Source organism: Amphiprion ocellaris, chromosome 7, assembly GCF_022539595.1.
Source record: "Amphiprion ocellaris isolate individual 3 ecotype Okinawa chromosome 7, ASM2253959v1, whole genome shotgun sequence".
Lineage (NCBI taxonomy): Eukaryota > Metazoa > Chordata > Actinopteri > Pomacentridae > Amphiprion > Amphiprion ocellaris.
The window spans coordinates 25,895,473-25,912,602 of NC_072772.1; the positions used below are offsets into that span (position 1 = coordinate 25,895,473).

The 17,130-nt window shown below is 41.0% G+C and overlaps 1 protein-coding gene across 13 annotated transcripts in view; it reads right to left on the reverse strand.

Annotated features, from left to right (window-relative positions):
* myo18ab (myosin XVIIIA b) overlaps positions 1–17,130 on the reverse strand; it is a 207,556-nt gene that overhangs the window by 129,950 nt on the left and 60,476 nt on the right. For 9 of the 13 annotated variants that reach the window (XM_055012350.1, XM_055012349.1, XM_055012348.1 and 6 more), the window contains 6 exons: positions 14,150–14,215; positions 13,426–13,513; positions 7,704–7,810; positions 3,300–3,476; positions 2,951–3,161; positions 2,001–2,143 (listed from right to left, as the gene is read on the reverse strand). In XM_055012350.1, the coding sequence (XP_054868325.1) occupies positions 2,001–2,143; positions 2,951–3,161; positions 3,300–3,407 (462 nt within the window). In that variant the 5' untranslated portion in view covers positions 3,408–3,476; positions 7,704–7,810; positions 13,426–13,513; positions 14,150–14,215. Of the gene's footprint in view, positions 1–2,000; positions 2,144–2,950; positions 3,162–3,299; positions 3,477–7,703; positions 7,811–13,425; positions 13,514–14,149; positions 14,216–17,130 lie in introns of those variants that run through there. The other 4 variants (XM_055012351.1, XM_055012347.1, XM_055012345.1 and 1 more) reach the window with 1 other exon arrangement.

A 17,130-nucleotide genomic window follows, 5' to 3' on the forward strand; every position in this document is an offset into this window, starting at 1 on the left:
TAATACAAGTTGATCTTTGTCTCATCTGTCCATAGGATGTTGTTCCAGAACTGAACTAGTTCTTTTAGATGTTTTTGGCCAATTTTAATCTAGCCTTCCTGTTTTTGAGGCTCACCAATGGTTTACAGCTTGTACTGAACCCTCTGTATTCACTCTGGTGAAGTCTCCTCTTATTTATTGGTTTGTACCTCCTGGAGAGTGTTCTTGATCTGGCCAACTATTGTGAAGGAGTTTTTCTTGACCAATGAAAGTATTCTTCTGTCATCCAGTGTTTCCTCTAGGATCTTTTCCTGCAACGGCGGCAGGCTCTCACCCTCACACCCCTGGCATTGGGATTTTAGCAGCGGCGGGCCGCCGCTGCAGAATGAATGTAGAGGAAACCCTGGTCATCTACCACATTTGTTTTCCATGGTTTTCTAGGTCTTGTGGTGTTGCTGAGCTCACCAGTGCGTTCTTTCTTTTTAAGAAAATACCAAACCCTTGATTTGGCCACACCTAATGTTTTTGCTATCTCTCTGATTGATTTGTTTGGACTTTTCAGCCTAATAATGACTTCCTTCACTGATAGTGACAGCTCTTTGGACTTCATATTGAGAGCTGACCTCAAAAGATTATAAATGTAAATACCACACCTGAAATGAACTCCAGACCATTCATCTAGTCTTTGTAAATGAAATGATGAGGGAAAAACACACACCTGGCCATGGAACAGCTGAGCAGCCAATTTTCCAATTACTTTTGGTCCTTTATAACAGTGGAGGGCACATATAAAATATGTTGTAATTCTTCCACCATTCACCTGACTTGGACGTAAATACCCTCAAATTAAAGCTAAAAGTCTGCACTTAAAGCACACCATGATTGTTTCATTTCAAATCCATTGTGGTGGTGTACAGAACAGAACAGAATGCAGAAAATTGTGTCTGTCCAAATATTTATGGACTAAGGTCCATAAATATTTGGACAGACACAATTTAGATGTTAGATGGGTGCAGCTGTGATTAGTATATTACTAGGGGCAGTGCCCATTGAAAATGTGCCTGTTTGGAACACTGAGTAGTAACAAAAAATAAACAGGATGTCTGTCACTGCAGTCTCGACAAGGCACTCTGGGGTACTTTCTCTTCAAGAGTTCATGCAGCAGTTGTACAGGCGTGATTAGCCCCTTCCAGTCTGCAGTGCTTACACAGCACCACATTGTTGCTCTCTGTCTAAATTCACCACACTTCTGATAACCATAAGCTTCAGCTTGTTCTCTGGAGGAATCCGTGCTTTGACAAGGCGCAGCGACCTTTGCAAAACACTATTGTCATCATTGATGATATCTTTATGTCGCTTAGTCGCCCCGTCCAAGACGGATTCATAGGGTGTAGACTCTAAATTTAAGGTGGCTACTTCCAAGTCACATTTCATGTGACTTTCTCCTCCTCTTCTGCTATCTGCATCTTACCATGTTCAAAATTCCCTTCTGTCCAAGAACCAACAACTGCAGCCTCCGAGTGACAATCTACATGCTGAAAACAAAGCTTTGCAGAGGATGCGTGTTGCGCGATAAGGCAGTGCCTTTCACATTTTAATGACAGTGCTCATCTCTTTACATACAAAGGTTCTACCAAAACAGTTCTACTTGCTATTTTGCAGCAGTACCATCACTGCATCCTGGTGCATCACTGCCCTTAGCACTGCCCAAGAACATAGTGATTGGTTTAAAGAAACAGAGCATTTTGTCTCCTGTAACAGAGGCCAAAATATTATCCAACGCTGACAGAGTGCAATGAAAATAGGTCTAAGTATACGAGACTACCCCAGCCCTAATGTAGTCAGTGGCTGCTGTTGTATGATTATTTTTTTATGCTTCTCAGAATGCCTTACGCAAACGTCTTTGCACTTGCTGCTGTACTTCTAATATACTGGCTAGGTGGCCAGAGACTTCTTCATTTATTAGTGAGATGTCTGAAGTTAAAGAGGTGGCATGAAAAAGGTATGTGCATGTTTGGTACCTGTATGGAAGCAGACGCCACCTGCCCAGCCTGGTCAAAGTCCAGGGACACTACATGGGAGAAGCGGCTAGCGTTGGTGTTCATAGCAGTGGAGCTGTTGCCAAAAGCCTCCAGGATGGTGTAGACTGCCTGCCATTTCTCAGCTGTGTCACCAAAAATAAATTGAACAGTCTCATCATTTGTTCTAGGGGGTTAGTGAAATGTTTGCAAACTAAGTATAACTAACTGTACACTCAAGGTACATTGCAACAAAACCAGTCATTATCACCACTGTCATATCATTCAAAGATATGATGTTTTATCTTTTTTTATTTAGACAGTCTTAGACAATATGTGGTTGTGTGTCTTCTATTTAAGATTTTGTAGGGAAAAGCCTCCTTTAAGCCATTTTGAACTGATGGTGAGCACTTCCTAGAATAGAGACTCCTTCATGTCACACAAAGGCAGCCAATTTGGAAAATCAGCTTTTTCTGAGAGAATCAAACAAAAATAATTGGAATAGTATACCCTGAATATTTTACATTAAACTTGAGTTGTAGAACACCTTTTCTAACTTTTTCAATCATATTTTGACTGTAATTTTGTATTGCATTTGTCAATGTCCACAGATGAAAATTAGTGTTTAAATTATTTTTTTTAAAATGTCAGTGTTGATTGATGTGGCAAGACTCTTATAAATACTAATGTATGTTTTAAAAAAGAAAGAAGAACAGTAAAATGATTAAATTAAACTGCTCTGTAAATATTGTGTTAGGAATTCCTGTGACATTTTTTGGTGTCTTCAGTTTCGCCTTTACATAAACCGATTCAGATAAGCTATTGACTTGCATGCATGATTTCTTTTTATGGAAATTTCACAAAGTCTGGGACATATTATGTTCAAGAACAAGTTACTTGTCATTTTCCATTTTGCTACTCCTCAATTTCCTCTATTCTGCCTCTAGGCTCACCAGAGAAGATTTTGCCCGTGCTGCCCGCAATGGAGACCAAGTACTGGACCAGGTGCTGGCAGTTCGTGGTTTTGCCGCTGCCAGACTTGCCCAGCAGCACCACTGACTGATCCTGTCGAGTGGTCAGCAGATTGCGGTAAGCTGACTGGGCAACAGAGTAGATATGAGGGGCAGTGTCCTCACGCCGACAACCTTTGAACATGTGCATCACCTGATAGTGAAGTAAGAAACAGGACAGTACACACAGCAGGGGAGAGGCACAGAAGAAGGGCAAACACAAGAGCAAAGAATAATAACAGTTAGCAGGTGTCCTAGAAATATTAGAAGAGTTGCATAATTACGTTCTTACTTTCTCAGAGTACATGGAGGGCGTGCTAAGGGGGTTGATGACCACCATGTTGGGTCCAGCATAGGAGTGGATGAGGTTGCCACCATAGCGCTGCCGCAGGCAGTGCATCACACTGGATTCATTCAGATAGAGCAGTGAAGCCAGGTCTTCTGATCGGTCATATGATGGAGGGTTGGCCTTAGGATAAAAACATAACCTTGAATAGTTTCATAGTCTCAAACTTGATAATTTAGCACATACAATATTTGAGGATTGTGGACTGTGGTGAGACATTCAGTTACATCATCCTGGGCTGAATGATGGATAATATTTTTACTATTCTTGTATGTTCTGTAGATTAAGGCTGCAACTAATGGCTATCTTGATGGCCAAATGAACTGTTATTGAAACAAACAATCAACCGTTTGGATTATGAATTGTATGTGCTAAATAACAACAAAGATACAGCACAGACATCCATGCTGTATCATGCATGTATAATATACGTACGATGCGGCGCGGATGTCCGTCCGTGTTCAGCGCTTCGCTCGGATGGTGATTTCTTTTGCACTGCGCGCTCACTTCCGCTTTTGATGGCGTATTGTGCTCAGACGATTCATCATTACTTGCAGCCCTATTTCCAACCATATAATTTTCCAGCTATACTGCCCCACTCCAACTATAGTTTAAAAGAGTTCTTCCTCGGTGCTTAAGCCTGGCAGGGGTCAACTTGGGCTTGGCAGGCTGTGGGTGTTTCAATACACTGTCAGAAGCCATGGTTATATTTTAGATTCATTTGCTTTCGTGCAGTTGTCCTGTGCTGAGATCAGCAATAAACTTGCTCCATATGTCCTCACACTATGAGGAGATGGTGCATGCTTCTAAAACAGTGGTTCTTAACCTGGGTTCGATCGAACCCTAGGGGTTCGGTGAGTCAGTCTCAGGGGTTCGGCGGAGGTCAAGACATACACCCGACTCATATGATTCGTGATGACACGCCCCGCTTGGCCATCACTGGCTGCAGCTGATCACGTTACATTGCTTGGCCAATCTGTGCCGCAGGGAATTGGTGCGCTCAGTAGTCGACTTGTGACTGTCGTGATGGTACGCCGTGTGATTTCTTTAATATTTTAATCCATACTAAGTATGTCGAGCAAAAAAAGAAAGTGGTCGGACGAATATGTACAACATGGATTCACATGTATAACGGAGCGTGACGGGAGTCAGCATCCTATATGCATGATTTGCTATGCCAAGTTAAGCAATTCCAGGCTAGCACCGGCAAAACTAAAGGAACACTTCCTTAAGCTGCATGGAGATGGGGACTACAAGAACACAACGCTTGCTGAATTCAAGGCGAAGAGAGCCAGATTCGATGAAAAGGCTACTCTGCCTGCTCTCGGCTTTATACCCATCAACAAACCGATCCTCACAGCATCGTACGAAGTTGCTTACCTGATCGCAAAGCAGGGCAAACCACACACCATTGGTGAAACACTCATAAAACCAGCTGTGTTGAAGATGGCGAATCTGATGCTGGGAAAAGCTGCCGAAGTTAAATTATCCCAAATTCCTCTTTCAAATGACACCATCAGCGACAGAATAGAGGACATGAGCAAAGACTTCTTGGCTCAAGTAGTTCCAGATCTGATTTCAAGCCTGGCAAAATTCAGCCTCCAACTCGATGAGACCACAGACGTTTCTAATCTAAGCCAGCTTGCTGTATTTGTGCGCTATGTGAAAGATGACATGATAAAGGAAGATTTTTTATTTTTTAAGCCTCTTACAACAACAACTAAGGCAGCCGATGTGAAGAAACTTGTGGATGACTTCTTCAGAGAAAACAGTCTTTCGTGGGATATGGTTTCTGCAGTTTGTACGGACGGAGCTCCAGTCATGTTGGGAAGAAAGTCTGGTTTTGGTGCGCTAGTGAAATCCGATGCACCACACATCATTGTTACGCATTGTATTCTACACAGGCATGCAGTGGCAACAAAAACCTTGCCTCCAGAAATGGCAGAAGTATTAAAAATCGTAGTGGAATGTGTGAACTATGTGCGAAATAGTGCTCTGAGGCACTGCATCTTCAGTGAGCTGTGTAAAGAAATGGGCTCTGAATTTGAGGTACTTCTGTACCATTCTAACGTTCGGTGGTTATCCTGGGGACAGGTGCTGAATCTTGTTTTTGCCATGCATGTGGAATTAGCCCTGTTTTTCCAAGAACACCAACATTGTCATGCAGATTGCTTCAAAAATTCTAAGTTTATTCTCATTTTAGCGAACATGGCTGATATATTCGCAGCTCAATCATCTCAATCAGCAGATGCAGGGCGGTGGAGTCAACATCATCGAAGTGGAAGAAAACCTGAAGGCTTTTCAAAAAAAGCTACCGTTATGGAAACGACGAACAGAGAACGATAACTTCGCAAACTTTCCCCTGCTGGACGACTGTGTAAGTAAGATCGAAGATGTGTCTGGAATCGGAGACATTTCTGTACCCACAGAACTGAAGCCAGCAATTGCCACGCACTTAGATGAGTTTGCAAAGTCTCTCGACGGATACTTCCCTACAAGAGAGTCATATCCAGCATGGGTGAGACAGCCGTTCACGTTTGATGTTGAGACAGCAGATGTCAGTGATGAATACCTCGACGAAATCATTGAAATTCAGCAGAGCCAGGTTCAACAGCAACTCTTCAGAACAACAACGCTCTCAATGTTTTGGTGTTGACAAATGGTAACTTATCCTGTTATTGCTCAGAAAGCCCTGGAAATTTTTATACCGTTTGTTACAACATATCTTTGTGAACAATCCTTTTCGAGGATGCTGGACATAAAAACAAAGAAAAGGAACAGACTTTGCTGTGAAAATGACATGAGAGTGGCACTTGCCAAGGTGAAGCCACACATTTCTGAACTGGTCTCTCAAAGGCAACAGCAGAAGTCACACTGATTTGCAGTAAATTCATTATTATTGTAGCCTGATGGAAATTAGGTGATGGGTGTGTGTTGAAATGTTAAAAATAATAAATAGCATAAATACAATAAGTTCATTATTGGAATACATAACGTTAAAAATTAAAACCATTTCAGTGTGGTAGTATTAAAAAAGGTCATGTCTTTGTGAAAAGGTATGTAATTTGTTGTGAGTTCATGCATTGTATTGGTTTTGTTCTTTGAACACAGTGATGTTAATGCATGGTTCATTTTGAGCACCAGTAAAACATATACCTATGTTTTGAATTTGAAAAAAATCATATCTTATTTTTCAATGAAGAAGGGTTCGGTGAATGCGCATATGAAACTGGTGGGGTTCAGTACCTCCAACAAGGTTAAGAACCACTGTTCTAAAATAACATCATGCAGAGCCACACTTCATTCCAGTAAGCTGTAATGCCTACATGTCAGAGCATCCTGAGTCAGCAGGAAAAACACACACGATGACATCACCAAGTAATCTACAATGAAGTTTGTTGTCAACTAATTTTCTCATCGATTTCAGTGGATTCATCAAATACTCGTTACACTTCTAATATAGTCCAAACAATTAATCAAGAAAATTATATGCAGATCCTTCAAAAATAAAACCAATCTCTGGTTGTCGCCTTAGAAGGCATTGAACTAGCCACAGAAAGACAGTTTACCAGATACAGAAATCTTAAATAGAGCAGAGACAATCCCTGGACTGTTAGCTGAAAGTGAAGCTTGTCTGAGGTCCAGTGATGCTGTAAGATGATTCTTGAACAGAACCATGTCTGAGTTCAAGCACTTAAAGTTCAAAGGGATTCAGCAATGCTGAGAGCCCTTGGAAAACCTCAGTGACTCTTATCATTGCTTTAAATGCCAGTTGCACACCAATATCAATTCTGCAGACTTTTGGGTAGACCAATAATCAGCCAAAATAACTGTCACTGTCTAACTCTGGTTTTCTGAGGTTTCTTGCTGTTAGAATTGTACAGATAAAATGAAAATGCATTTGTTTTGTAGCATTGAATACATCTTAAACTTTAAAATACATCTTAAAAATGTGGCCTAGTAAATAAATTTCAACAGTTTGCAGTTTTCAGCTAAATTTCCCAACTGTCATTTGACCTCTTCTCCACCTATTCCATTAATCCTAGGGCTGTCAGTATCTTCTGTGGCCATCTGTGACAGCCTGAATCCATCTCTGAGCCTCTCTCAGACAGACTGAATGACCAGTGTAGAAAAAACCTACTTTGTCAAAACTGACTTAACGAAGGAGTCATTAATCAGTCAAATTTGAATATGTCGAATATGACAAGAAAAATGAGTCTTCAATTAATTTTCTGATTTGATACAAACAACATATTTTTTACAGGCTTAAATAATAATATATAGAACTACATGCTTATACTTTAATATATTTTGAAGTATTGGAATGTGCTTTGGAATACTGTAACTCACCTTTTCAACATCGTCTTCGTCCACATCCAATACTGTCCCATCATGCTCCAGCTTGATCTTCAACTTGCCCTCTGGCAAGGAGCCAGCCTCTGTCTTCACCACGGTGGCTGGCAAGGAAAAAAGACAGAACAGACTCTTAGCCTGCTGAAAGTGCTCATAGTTATCAACGTACTTTAACTACCACTACTACCACAACTCAACCTTTTCTTCCACTGACAGGAAATCATCCGATAACCTTCTACCACTGGCATTGAGCAAACAAAAAGTTTTTAGACTGCTACTACAATGAAAGGTTATAGAAACATGGCCAAGTAATGTAAGAATTAGATCAGCTCTTCTGTCAAACAGCTGCACTGCTACTAAAACCATAAAAATGTGCTATTAAGAGGTTTAAAGTGATGTTAAGTCGTTCCCAAAGGCAGACAAGCAACATACCTTTGGAAACATTGGACCACAACTTCACAATATACAGCTTTTCGAGTTAAGTCCAGTTAAGCTTTTGAATATTAAGGCAAGGAAAAATCTGTTTCATGTGTGTGTGTGTGTGTGTGTGTGTGTGTGTGTGTGTGTGTGTGTGTGTGTGTGTGTGTGTGTGTTAAAGCTGCATTAATTAAGATTTTGGGGTGACAGAATAGTCGTCTTGCTGTAATAGTGTCTTTGCTGCACTATTACACTCAACAGTACTGGGGTCTCTGCAGCCCCTCGTCAGAGTGTGTCTGGTGGCTGAGCCTTGGGGTCCCATGGGGCTTGGTCAGGCATAGCCTGAAGAAGTAACACGGGGCCACTGCCCAGTAGGCCCACCACTTGCAGGGCCAGAAATCGGGGTCGGATGCTATGACCACCGAGCAGTATGCAGGAGCAGGCTTCTGTGCTAGTCATAGATTGGCCATAATGTGAATTTCCCCTGGCGTGGGGAGAAATAAAGGACTTATCTATCTTATCTTATCTAACAAACACCAAGTTCGAGCATAAGGTTGCTCATAAGTGTATCTGGTGCCAGAGCACCTTAGGCCACAGGTCGATGATCAACTTCATAGTCGTATCGCCACACCTGCGGCCGTATGTTTGGGACACTCGGGTAAAGAGAGGTGCAGAACTGTCAACTGATCAACACCTGGCAGTGAGTTGGATCCAATGGCAGGGAAGGCTGCCGGACAGATCTGGCATAAACCCAAATGTGTAGTGAGGATGAACAGGGAAGGTCTGGTGGAGGACCATGTCTGTGGGGTTTTCAACTGTGGGAGGTGTTCGGAGAGGCTATGGAGAGGGACTTTCGATTGGCCTGGAAGTAGTTCTGGCAAACCAGGAAAGGGTCGCTGAGCTTTGTTCAGGCTGTGTACAGTCAGGGTGGAGAACTGTTGACCCACACTGGGGACACTGTCAAGCGGTGGAAAGAGCACTTTGAGGAACTCCTGAATCCGGTAAACATGTCCTCTAAGGAGGAGGAACAGCCTGAAGACTCGGGGGAATCTTCGTCCATATCCGTGGCAGGGGTCACCAAAAGTAGCTAAGAAGCTCCTTGGTGGCAAGGCACCAGGTGCGGACAAGAGATGCCCTGAGATGTTGAAGGCTCTGGACATTGTTGGACTGTCTTGGCTGACCCGTCTCCACAATGTCATGTGGGCATCAGGTATGGTGCCTGTGGAGTGGCAGACCGGGATGGTGGTTCCCATTTTAAAAAAGGGGGACCGCAGAGTGTGCCAGCTACCCAACTACTCACACTTCTAAGCCTCCCCGGGAAAGTTTACTCTAGGGTGCTGGAAGGGAGGCTCCAACCCACTGTCGAATTTCAGATTCAGGAGGAGCAATACGGATTCCGTCCCGGTCGTGGAACAGTAGACCAGCTCGTTACCCTTGCGGAGCTGCTGATGGGAGCATGGGAGTTCGACGTGCCGGTCTACATGTACTTTGTGGAACTGGACAAGGCCTACGACCGTGTCCCCCAAGTGGCTCTGTGGAGGGTACCGTGGGAATATGGGGTACTGGGAAGGGGGGGGTGCTTTCCCACGTGAAGGAGTTCAAGTATCTAGGGATCTTGTTCTCGAGTGATGGGAAAATGGAGCAAGAGATGGACAGGTGGATTGATGCGGCATCAGCAGTAATGCGGGCGTTGTGCCGAGCCATCGCTGTAAAGAGGAAACTGAGCCGCAAGGCAAAGCTCTCAATTTACCAGTCCATCTGCATTCCAAACCTCACCTATGGTCATGAGCTCTGGGTAGTGATGGAAAGAATGAGATCATGGGTGCAAGCGGTCGAAATGAGCTTTCTCCATAGGGTGGCTGGGCTCAGCTTTAGAGGTAGGGTGAGAAGCTCAGACATCTGGGGTGAACTCGGAGTAGAGTCGCTGCTCCTTCACGTTAAAAGGAGCCAGTTGAGGTGGTTTCGACATCTAATTCGGATGCCTCCAGGGAGACTTCCTTCGGAGGTTTTCCAAACACGTCTACCTGGAAGGGGACCCCGGGGTAGGCCCAGAACTCGTTGGAGGGATTATATATCTTGTCTGGCCTGGGAACGATTCAGGATCCCCCATGAAGAGCTGGAAAGCATTGCTGGGGGGAGGGCCATCTGGAATGACCTGTTTCGCCTGCTGTCTCTACGACCTGGCCCCGGATTAGTGGAAGAAAATGGATAGTTGGATGGAAATATCTAAAACCTATATACCACAAAATCTGCGATATAGCGAAAAATCTGCAATACCAAATTCAATTCAATTCAATTTTATTTATATAGTGCCAATTACAGTCAAATTGTCTCGAGACGCTTTACAGAACAACCAGAACAAATCAGATATATACAATTTAAAAATCTGCAAAAACCCATGAATGCACAGGGAGAATATGCAAACTCCGCACAGAAAGATCCCAGGCCAAGCCACCGTGCGACTCTCAATTCAGTTCAATTCAGTTTTATTAATATAGTTCCAATTCACATCATATATCATCTCATAGCCCTTCAAATACTTTAAACAAAGAACATAGATCCCAATAATCAAACAAATTCCACAACTCTACAAAAGTTGCCTTTGGATTCCCTTTGAGGAAGCAGTCGGCGATGGTGGGAAGGAACCAAGAAAAATAAAAAACAAAAAACTTTAACGGGGAGGGAAAAAAACCTCAGACTGTGTGCATATGTATGTTCTGTAACTTAGCCCTGCCTGCCACCTATTTAGGGCTATAAAATTACATACACGACTGCAGATACAAGAAAGACCAAATCTGAAAAAGCATGGACCGGTTAGCTTTTGGTACTGAGTTTACAAAAAGGTGGCAGCAGTCACGTGTTATAGGCAGGGAGAGATGAAAAGATGAGCTGATTAACTGATTATTCAAAAAATATTGAATTAAATTGGGCCTCTAATGAATTGCTAATTGGTGCGAACTTAGTAATAATCACATTAGACTCTCAATGGGAAAAACCGGTCTTATTAGGAGAGACGCCATACATCCCACTTTGGATGGTGCAGCTCTCTTATCTAGGAATATGGACAAATTTATTAGAAACCGTCTTCATTGGTTCCCTGTAAAATCCGGGATAGAATTTAAAATCCTTCTAATCACATATAAAACTCTTCCTGTCCAAGCTCCATCATATCTTAAAGACCTTATTGTACCATATCATTCTAACAGAGCCCTTCTCTCTCAGACTGCAGGTTTACTTGTGGCTCCCAGAGTTTCCAGAAGCAGAATGGGAGGCAGATTCTTCAGTTATCAGCTCCTCTGTTGTGGAATCAGCTCCCAGTTTGGGTTCAGGAGGCAGACACCATCTCAACTTTTAAGATTAGGCTTAAAACGTTCCTCTTTGATAAAGTTTATGGTTAGGGCTGAGTTAGTTATGCTACTATGGGTTTAGACTGCCAGGGGATTCCAATGATGCACTGGGCTCTTCTCCTCTCCTCTTCTCTCTCTTTCATCCATACAGTTATACTCCACCATTACATGTCACTAACTCTGTGTTTCCTCTGAGGTTTTGTGTTTGTTCTCTCTGCAGGTGTCTCTGGATCTGGAGCTACATAACTCTGATCTGCAGTTTTTGGCCTCACCGACCTCTGAAATATTCATTGTTCTGGTTTTATTGTTTGTCTGTTCTTCATCTGCTATCCTGGTATTCCCACCCCAACCCTTCCTGCTATCCCCCACCACTTTCATCCCCAATCTCACCCCAACCAGTCAAGGCACATAGCCGGCATCCCTGAGCCTGGTTCAGTCTGAGGTTTGTTTTTTTTCCTGTTTAAGGGTTTTTTGGTTCCTTCATAGGGAATTCAAAGGCAACTTTGGATTGTTGGGTTCTCTGTTCCCTGTTTAAAATTTGTAAAGTTATCACATTACTAACGTAAAATGGTATGAGATTACACATGTTGTGAAATGGCGCTATATAAATAAAAAAATTTTAAAATTAGATTAATGTCATATTGAGGAGAAAGTGTAACAAAAGAAAATTCTGCATCAGAAAACAATCCTCAGATTAGCACATAACTCCTATATGATATTAAGCAAACCGAACATTTCTATTTCATGAATATTAATTGTGCTGACATTTTGCTACATGCAATAATTTCGATTTTCTCCCATTTTCTAATTCTTATACTTATTATTTTCTCCTATCTTCATTTCTTCCATCTCTTTCTCCTCATGTCCAGTATATAGAACGTATAATCATGCCCATGAACATGAAAGCATTTATGCTTTATAATCTGAAATCTAATCATGTACAAGTTAGGAAAAAGTCACAGTTGTATAAGATACAAATACAGTCATATATTCATTATAATCGCATTATCTTTGATGTGACACAAAATTATAACAACAGCAGTGTTTCCACCACATTCATTCAGGAGCAGAGGGCCACCATTCCTAAATCCTAGCCGCCGCTCCTTCAATTTTTATTTATTTTTTTTGTTATTGTCGCAAATACTCCACCGCCGCAGGTCTCCGCCTTCACAGCAGAGTGCTGCACTGTGCTGGGTACTCGCGAATACTAAGGTAAACTACAGATAACTATCTTACTCACTATCTACTCTTTGATACGTCGGGTTAATACGACCTTAATTACTCGCGAGAGCTTTGAAAGTGACATGATGTCAAGCACCCAGGCACCAGGTCAGACAATCAGAGGAGTATCGTCTTGGAAAATAGGTCAGCGACTTACCGGAGAAAAGTTATTAGCTTAAGATAACTCATAATATATTTTACAAGTTAAATAAACATTCGCAAAATATTGATGGCCAGCTAACGTTACGTAGCATATCTGTAGCTTCAGTTAATTGGGCAGGATGCCAACTCTGTTGCTAGCGTAACTAAACTGTTAATAGCATTAAGCTAATATCTACACGTCATGATGTAACTGCTGACTGCATTTTCAGATGAGCTTGTTCAAATATTTTGAATATTTTTTTTTACATACAGACTTTAAAAAGCTATTTTCAACCGGCCATTCAATAAGTAAGTTGTACAAGTAAAATCTGCAGTCAAGTGTCATTTGTTTACGCGTCACGGCTCCCTGAGAGCCTGCTGCCACTGGTGAAAAAAATCCTAGAGGAAACACTGAACAGTATTTCAAATGTGAAATTATTAAAAAAAAGATAAATACAATTTTATTTGCTAGTTACTATTTTTGGAGGCCACAAAAAACAGACTTAAAAAAATTGAGATTTGAAAGAAAGAGATAAGCATATAAAAGATTTAACTACATGTGTATAAAAAAAAAACAAATAATTTCATCTTACCCAGGGAGAAGCCGTCTTTGTGGACAAGCCAGACTTTCTCTGATCCATACCAGGCCTGCTCTGCTGCAATCTGCTCTTCTGTCTTCACCTGAAAAGACAAAGGTTAAAATGACTAGGCAGCAAAGATGAGGAAATAATAAGAATCAAACCATGGGCCACTTGTAGTCACACTGGATTGGTCTGAAACCATCATTATTGCCAGTTTGATACCAGCACATGCTGAGAGGTTTTAAAGGAAAAGCTTGTCAAAATGAAGACCATGCAGTTCACTGGGCACTCCATGCTCCTCCAGGGTGGTGTGTGGCTATGGGTGTGTTCGTGTTTGTGTGTGAGAAAGTTCGAAACTGACACATGTCAATATAACAAGCCTCAGCGCTGTGTGAGGGGAGATTCAATGGTGACCATGGTGATCAAAATGCCAGGAAATAGCTTGGTTAAGTGAACACAAAGGAAAGAAACGTGAGGACGGAACACAATAAAAAATAAAGAGAAAAAAACGAACAAAATCAACTTATTTTATAAATATGTGGAAAAGATTTTACAAATGTAAGCCCAAAACACAAGTCATAACTATTGATGGCAAGAAACAAAATATTAATGAGAAACATGAACAAGACACAGTTTACTTTGCAAGCAAAAGGACAGAGCACCACACTCCACAGTTTAGGGTGATGACGGGGCGAGCTGGTGGTTTAATAACACTCAGGTACAGTGCAGGCCACACCTGTGATTGCTTAGCTGCAGCATGAGAAGCTTGGAGGAGCGTAAAAGGATCCTCTTCCACGGATCCCTGGTGATTTTGCCAGCATGAAGAGGTCAAAAGTCAATGTTATATATGATTATCACGTGTCATACAGACACACACATAAAAACAAAGAGTTAATATAAAACAGATAAGCACACAAATAAATTCAAGTATCATCTGCATAAATGTAGACTGCGTCAAAGCATCTGAACATCCAAACAAGATGAGAGTCCTCTGCAACAGGAAAAAAGAGTTGGTTGAGTAAATAATGTAAGATATAGGATCTAAGATATATTAAGGTGAATGGTTGCCACTGGTTGCCTGTGGAGTTGGGTTTACATAGTTAAACTGCTCGTACAAAGAGTAGATGCGCACAAGAACTACAGTTTTCTTTTCTGAGTGAGATAGGGGGTTTTAAGGGTTCAGATGTCTGTATCAGTAAATGTGTGTGTTTGTGATTTTTCCTTTTGTATGTTAAGCACTCAATTCAGCAGATATAGCTCTTATTCTTTTTCCTTTTATAACTACTCTGTCCTATTGAGGGAACAAATGAACACTCAGAATATCTTTAATATAAAATTCACAAGCTGGAAAATGAAATGACTGCAAAAATTAAGCAAAATGAAACAGGGCATGAGCAGGATCAAACACCTTAAGTCAAAAGTAATTTTCCTCCATACAATCTATTTGACAGTCTTTCATATTAATTTGGTATGGAATAAGTGGGCTTGTCAAGGCAACATACAACAACTGTGGTGGAAGTGTGCTGATACCATTTTTAGAATTGGAGGGGACTTGAATTGCTTCTTAAATCCAGGAATAGATCCCGCTACAGGCTGCGATATCTATAAGGCACAAACTACAAAACTGCTAAAACAATAAATTGCTGACATAAAGTTGTCTGAAGTATAGGGCAAACAGAAATCTGTCAAAATAGAGCCTTCTTATCAGTCAGCTGTATGTAAATTCTTATTTTTGTGCTGTTCCTAAGAGAGCTCTTATCAAAGCTTCAAAGTTGATGGAGTGATAGCATAGTAACAAGCAACCATGCTGTTAGTTCTTTTATAAAAACAAGTTTGTTTAGAATCCCCTGAAAAGTTGATTTCAGTACAACGTTCACAGAACCCAGACTTTGTTAAACTTATTGAAACTATAACATGTAGGTATTCTGAGTTAGATACAGATCAAACTAGCACCAGCACAAGACAGAAGGCATGATAGGCATACATTAGAGAGGAAATCATAAGAAATACAAGCTCAAAGGTCAAACAACAAAAAACAATGGTGGAATCTTTGAGAAAACTAATTCAATCTTTAGAGTCAGATCGAACTAAAAGGAAGGATCCAAGAAAACTGACTGATTTGCTTCTTTGCTTCTTCTGACAGTATTTTTCTGCTGATAACACTGCAGTTTAATGTGGCTGAAGCAATGTTATTACGAACAAAAACACAAAAAAGTCAGGCACGGTAAATGTATGTAAGAGTATAATGACTTGTTTGGGAGGCCTAACAGTGTACATCAGTGAACAGGAATAACAGTCTTAGAGAATTTTTGAACATTTATGTAGATCAGAATGCCCCCAAGCCTCAGAGGAACGGTAAATATTTCCTAATCGGGTTCAGTTCCCGACACTGACAGAACATGTAAAAAGGGAGTTCAATAGTGGTTTAACAGCTGAAGAACTGTGCAGCAGGCTTTCCACAATATATACAATGGCAAAGTGCCAGGACATGACAGCCTACCTATTCAATTCTATAGAACATCTTAAGAAAGATTACTAGTTCCACACTTGCATATATATGACAGATTTTATCAGAATGGACTGTTTTCCTTGTTTGAGGTTGGAAATGATAATGCTAATGCTGAAACTAGGCAAACTTTCCACAGAATGTTCCTCATTTAAACCAATAAGTCTAACTGGATCTGTCTCAAAGATCTTTTGAGAAGTCTTAGCAGGGAAATTAGATCCTTTTATACGATGTCTAGTTCATGATAATCAGAATGTTTATGTGCACAAGGGTTCCTAAAATAATCCACACAGCATCTATACAGCAGTATTATCACTCCACTGTATCACTGAATGCTTGACAGGCCTTTGATAGAACAGAAAGGCCATATTTATTTAATGTCTTTCTTTAATAGATAGATTGTATATAGGTACCCAGTAGCAAGAGTTTTAACAAATAGTATGGTAACAAATCAGTTGCTTAGACAACATTGATTAATAACACTGATGGCATTTGTCACCACTGTCCTGCATACTGACCACAGAAGCCCTGGCTATGGCCTAAGACCCAAGAGAACAAGAAAATAGACTATCTGTACATGCTGACAGCGTGAACCATTTAAAACCATTCATCAGTCGGTATCCCAAACTTAATACAGCAGATTAAATTGTGAGAGCAGGTGAAATGTTTATGAGTCAATGAAACCAAATGGTTGCATAACAACAAAAGAGCACCAGTGTCAAGATTCACCACAACTCAATAAGTGGTGCTAGGAGCATATAAACATAAGAATAAGCCATACAAACTCACACAGATACTATGTTGACAGTAAACACCATATATGCATGCACTATTCCCTCAGAACAAAGATACATAGTTAATGCAGATCGCTTCTATCAGTCTCATTAAAAGGAGCATTTACATCATGCCACCTGTTACAAACTGCAGCTCATGATGACAAAAGAAGACAAAGATGCCATAAAACTTTTGAACAATTCATACTGTAAGATGCAAAAAAAATAAATAAATCGGGAGGCAAAAAAGTCAGCTACTGTTAAAAGCTACAGAGAAAAGAATGGCTAGTTTCATCTCTGTTCATAGACTATTTTAGCACAGAGACACAGAGAGAGAAATCAAAGGGAAAAGCTGCTAGCTAACATATCTCTGCAAAAGAAAACTGCTCTACAAAGAAGCAAATATTTCCCTCAAGTTCATTCTTTGCAGCTTGAAAA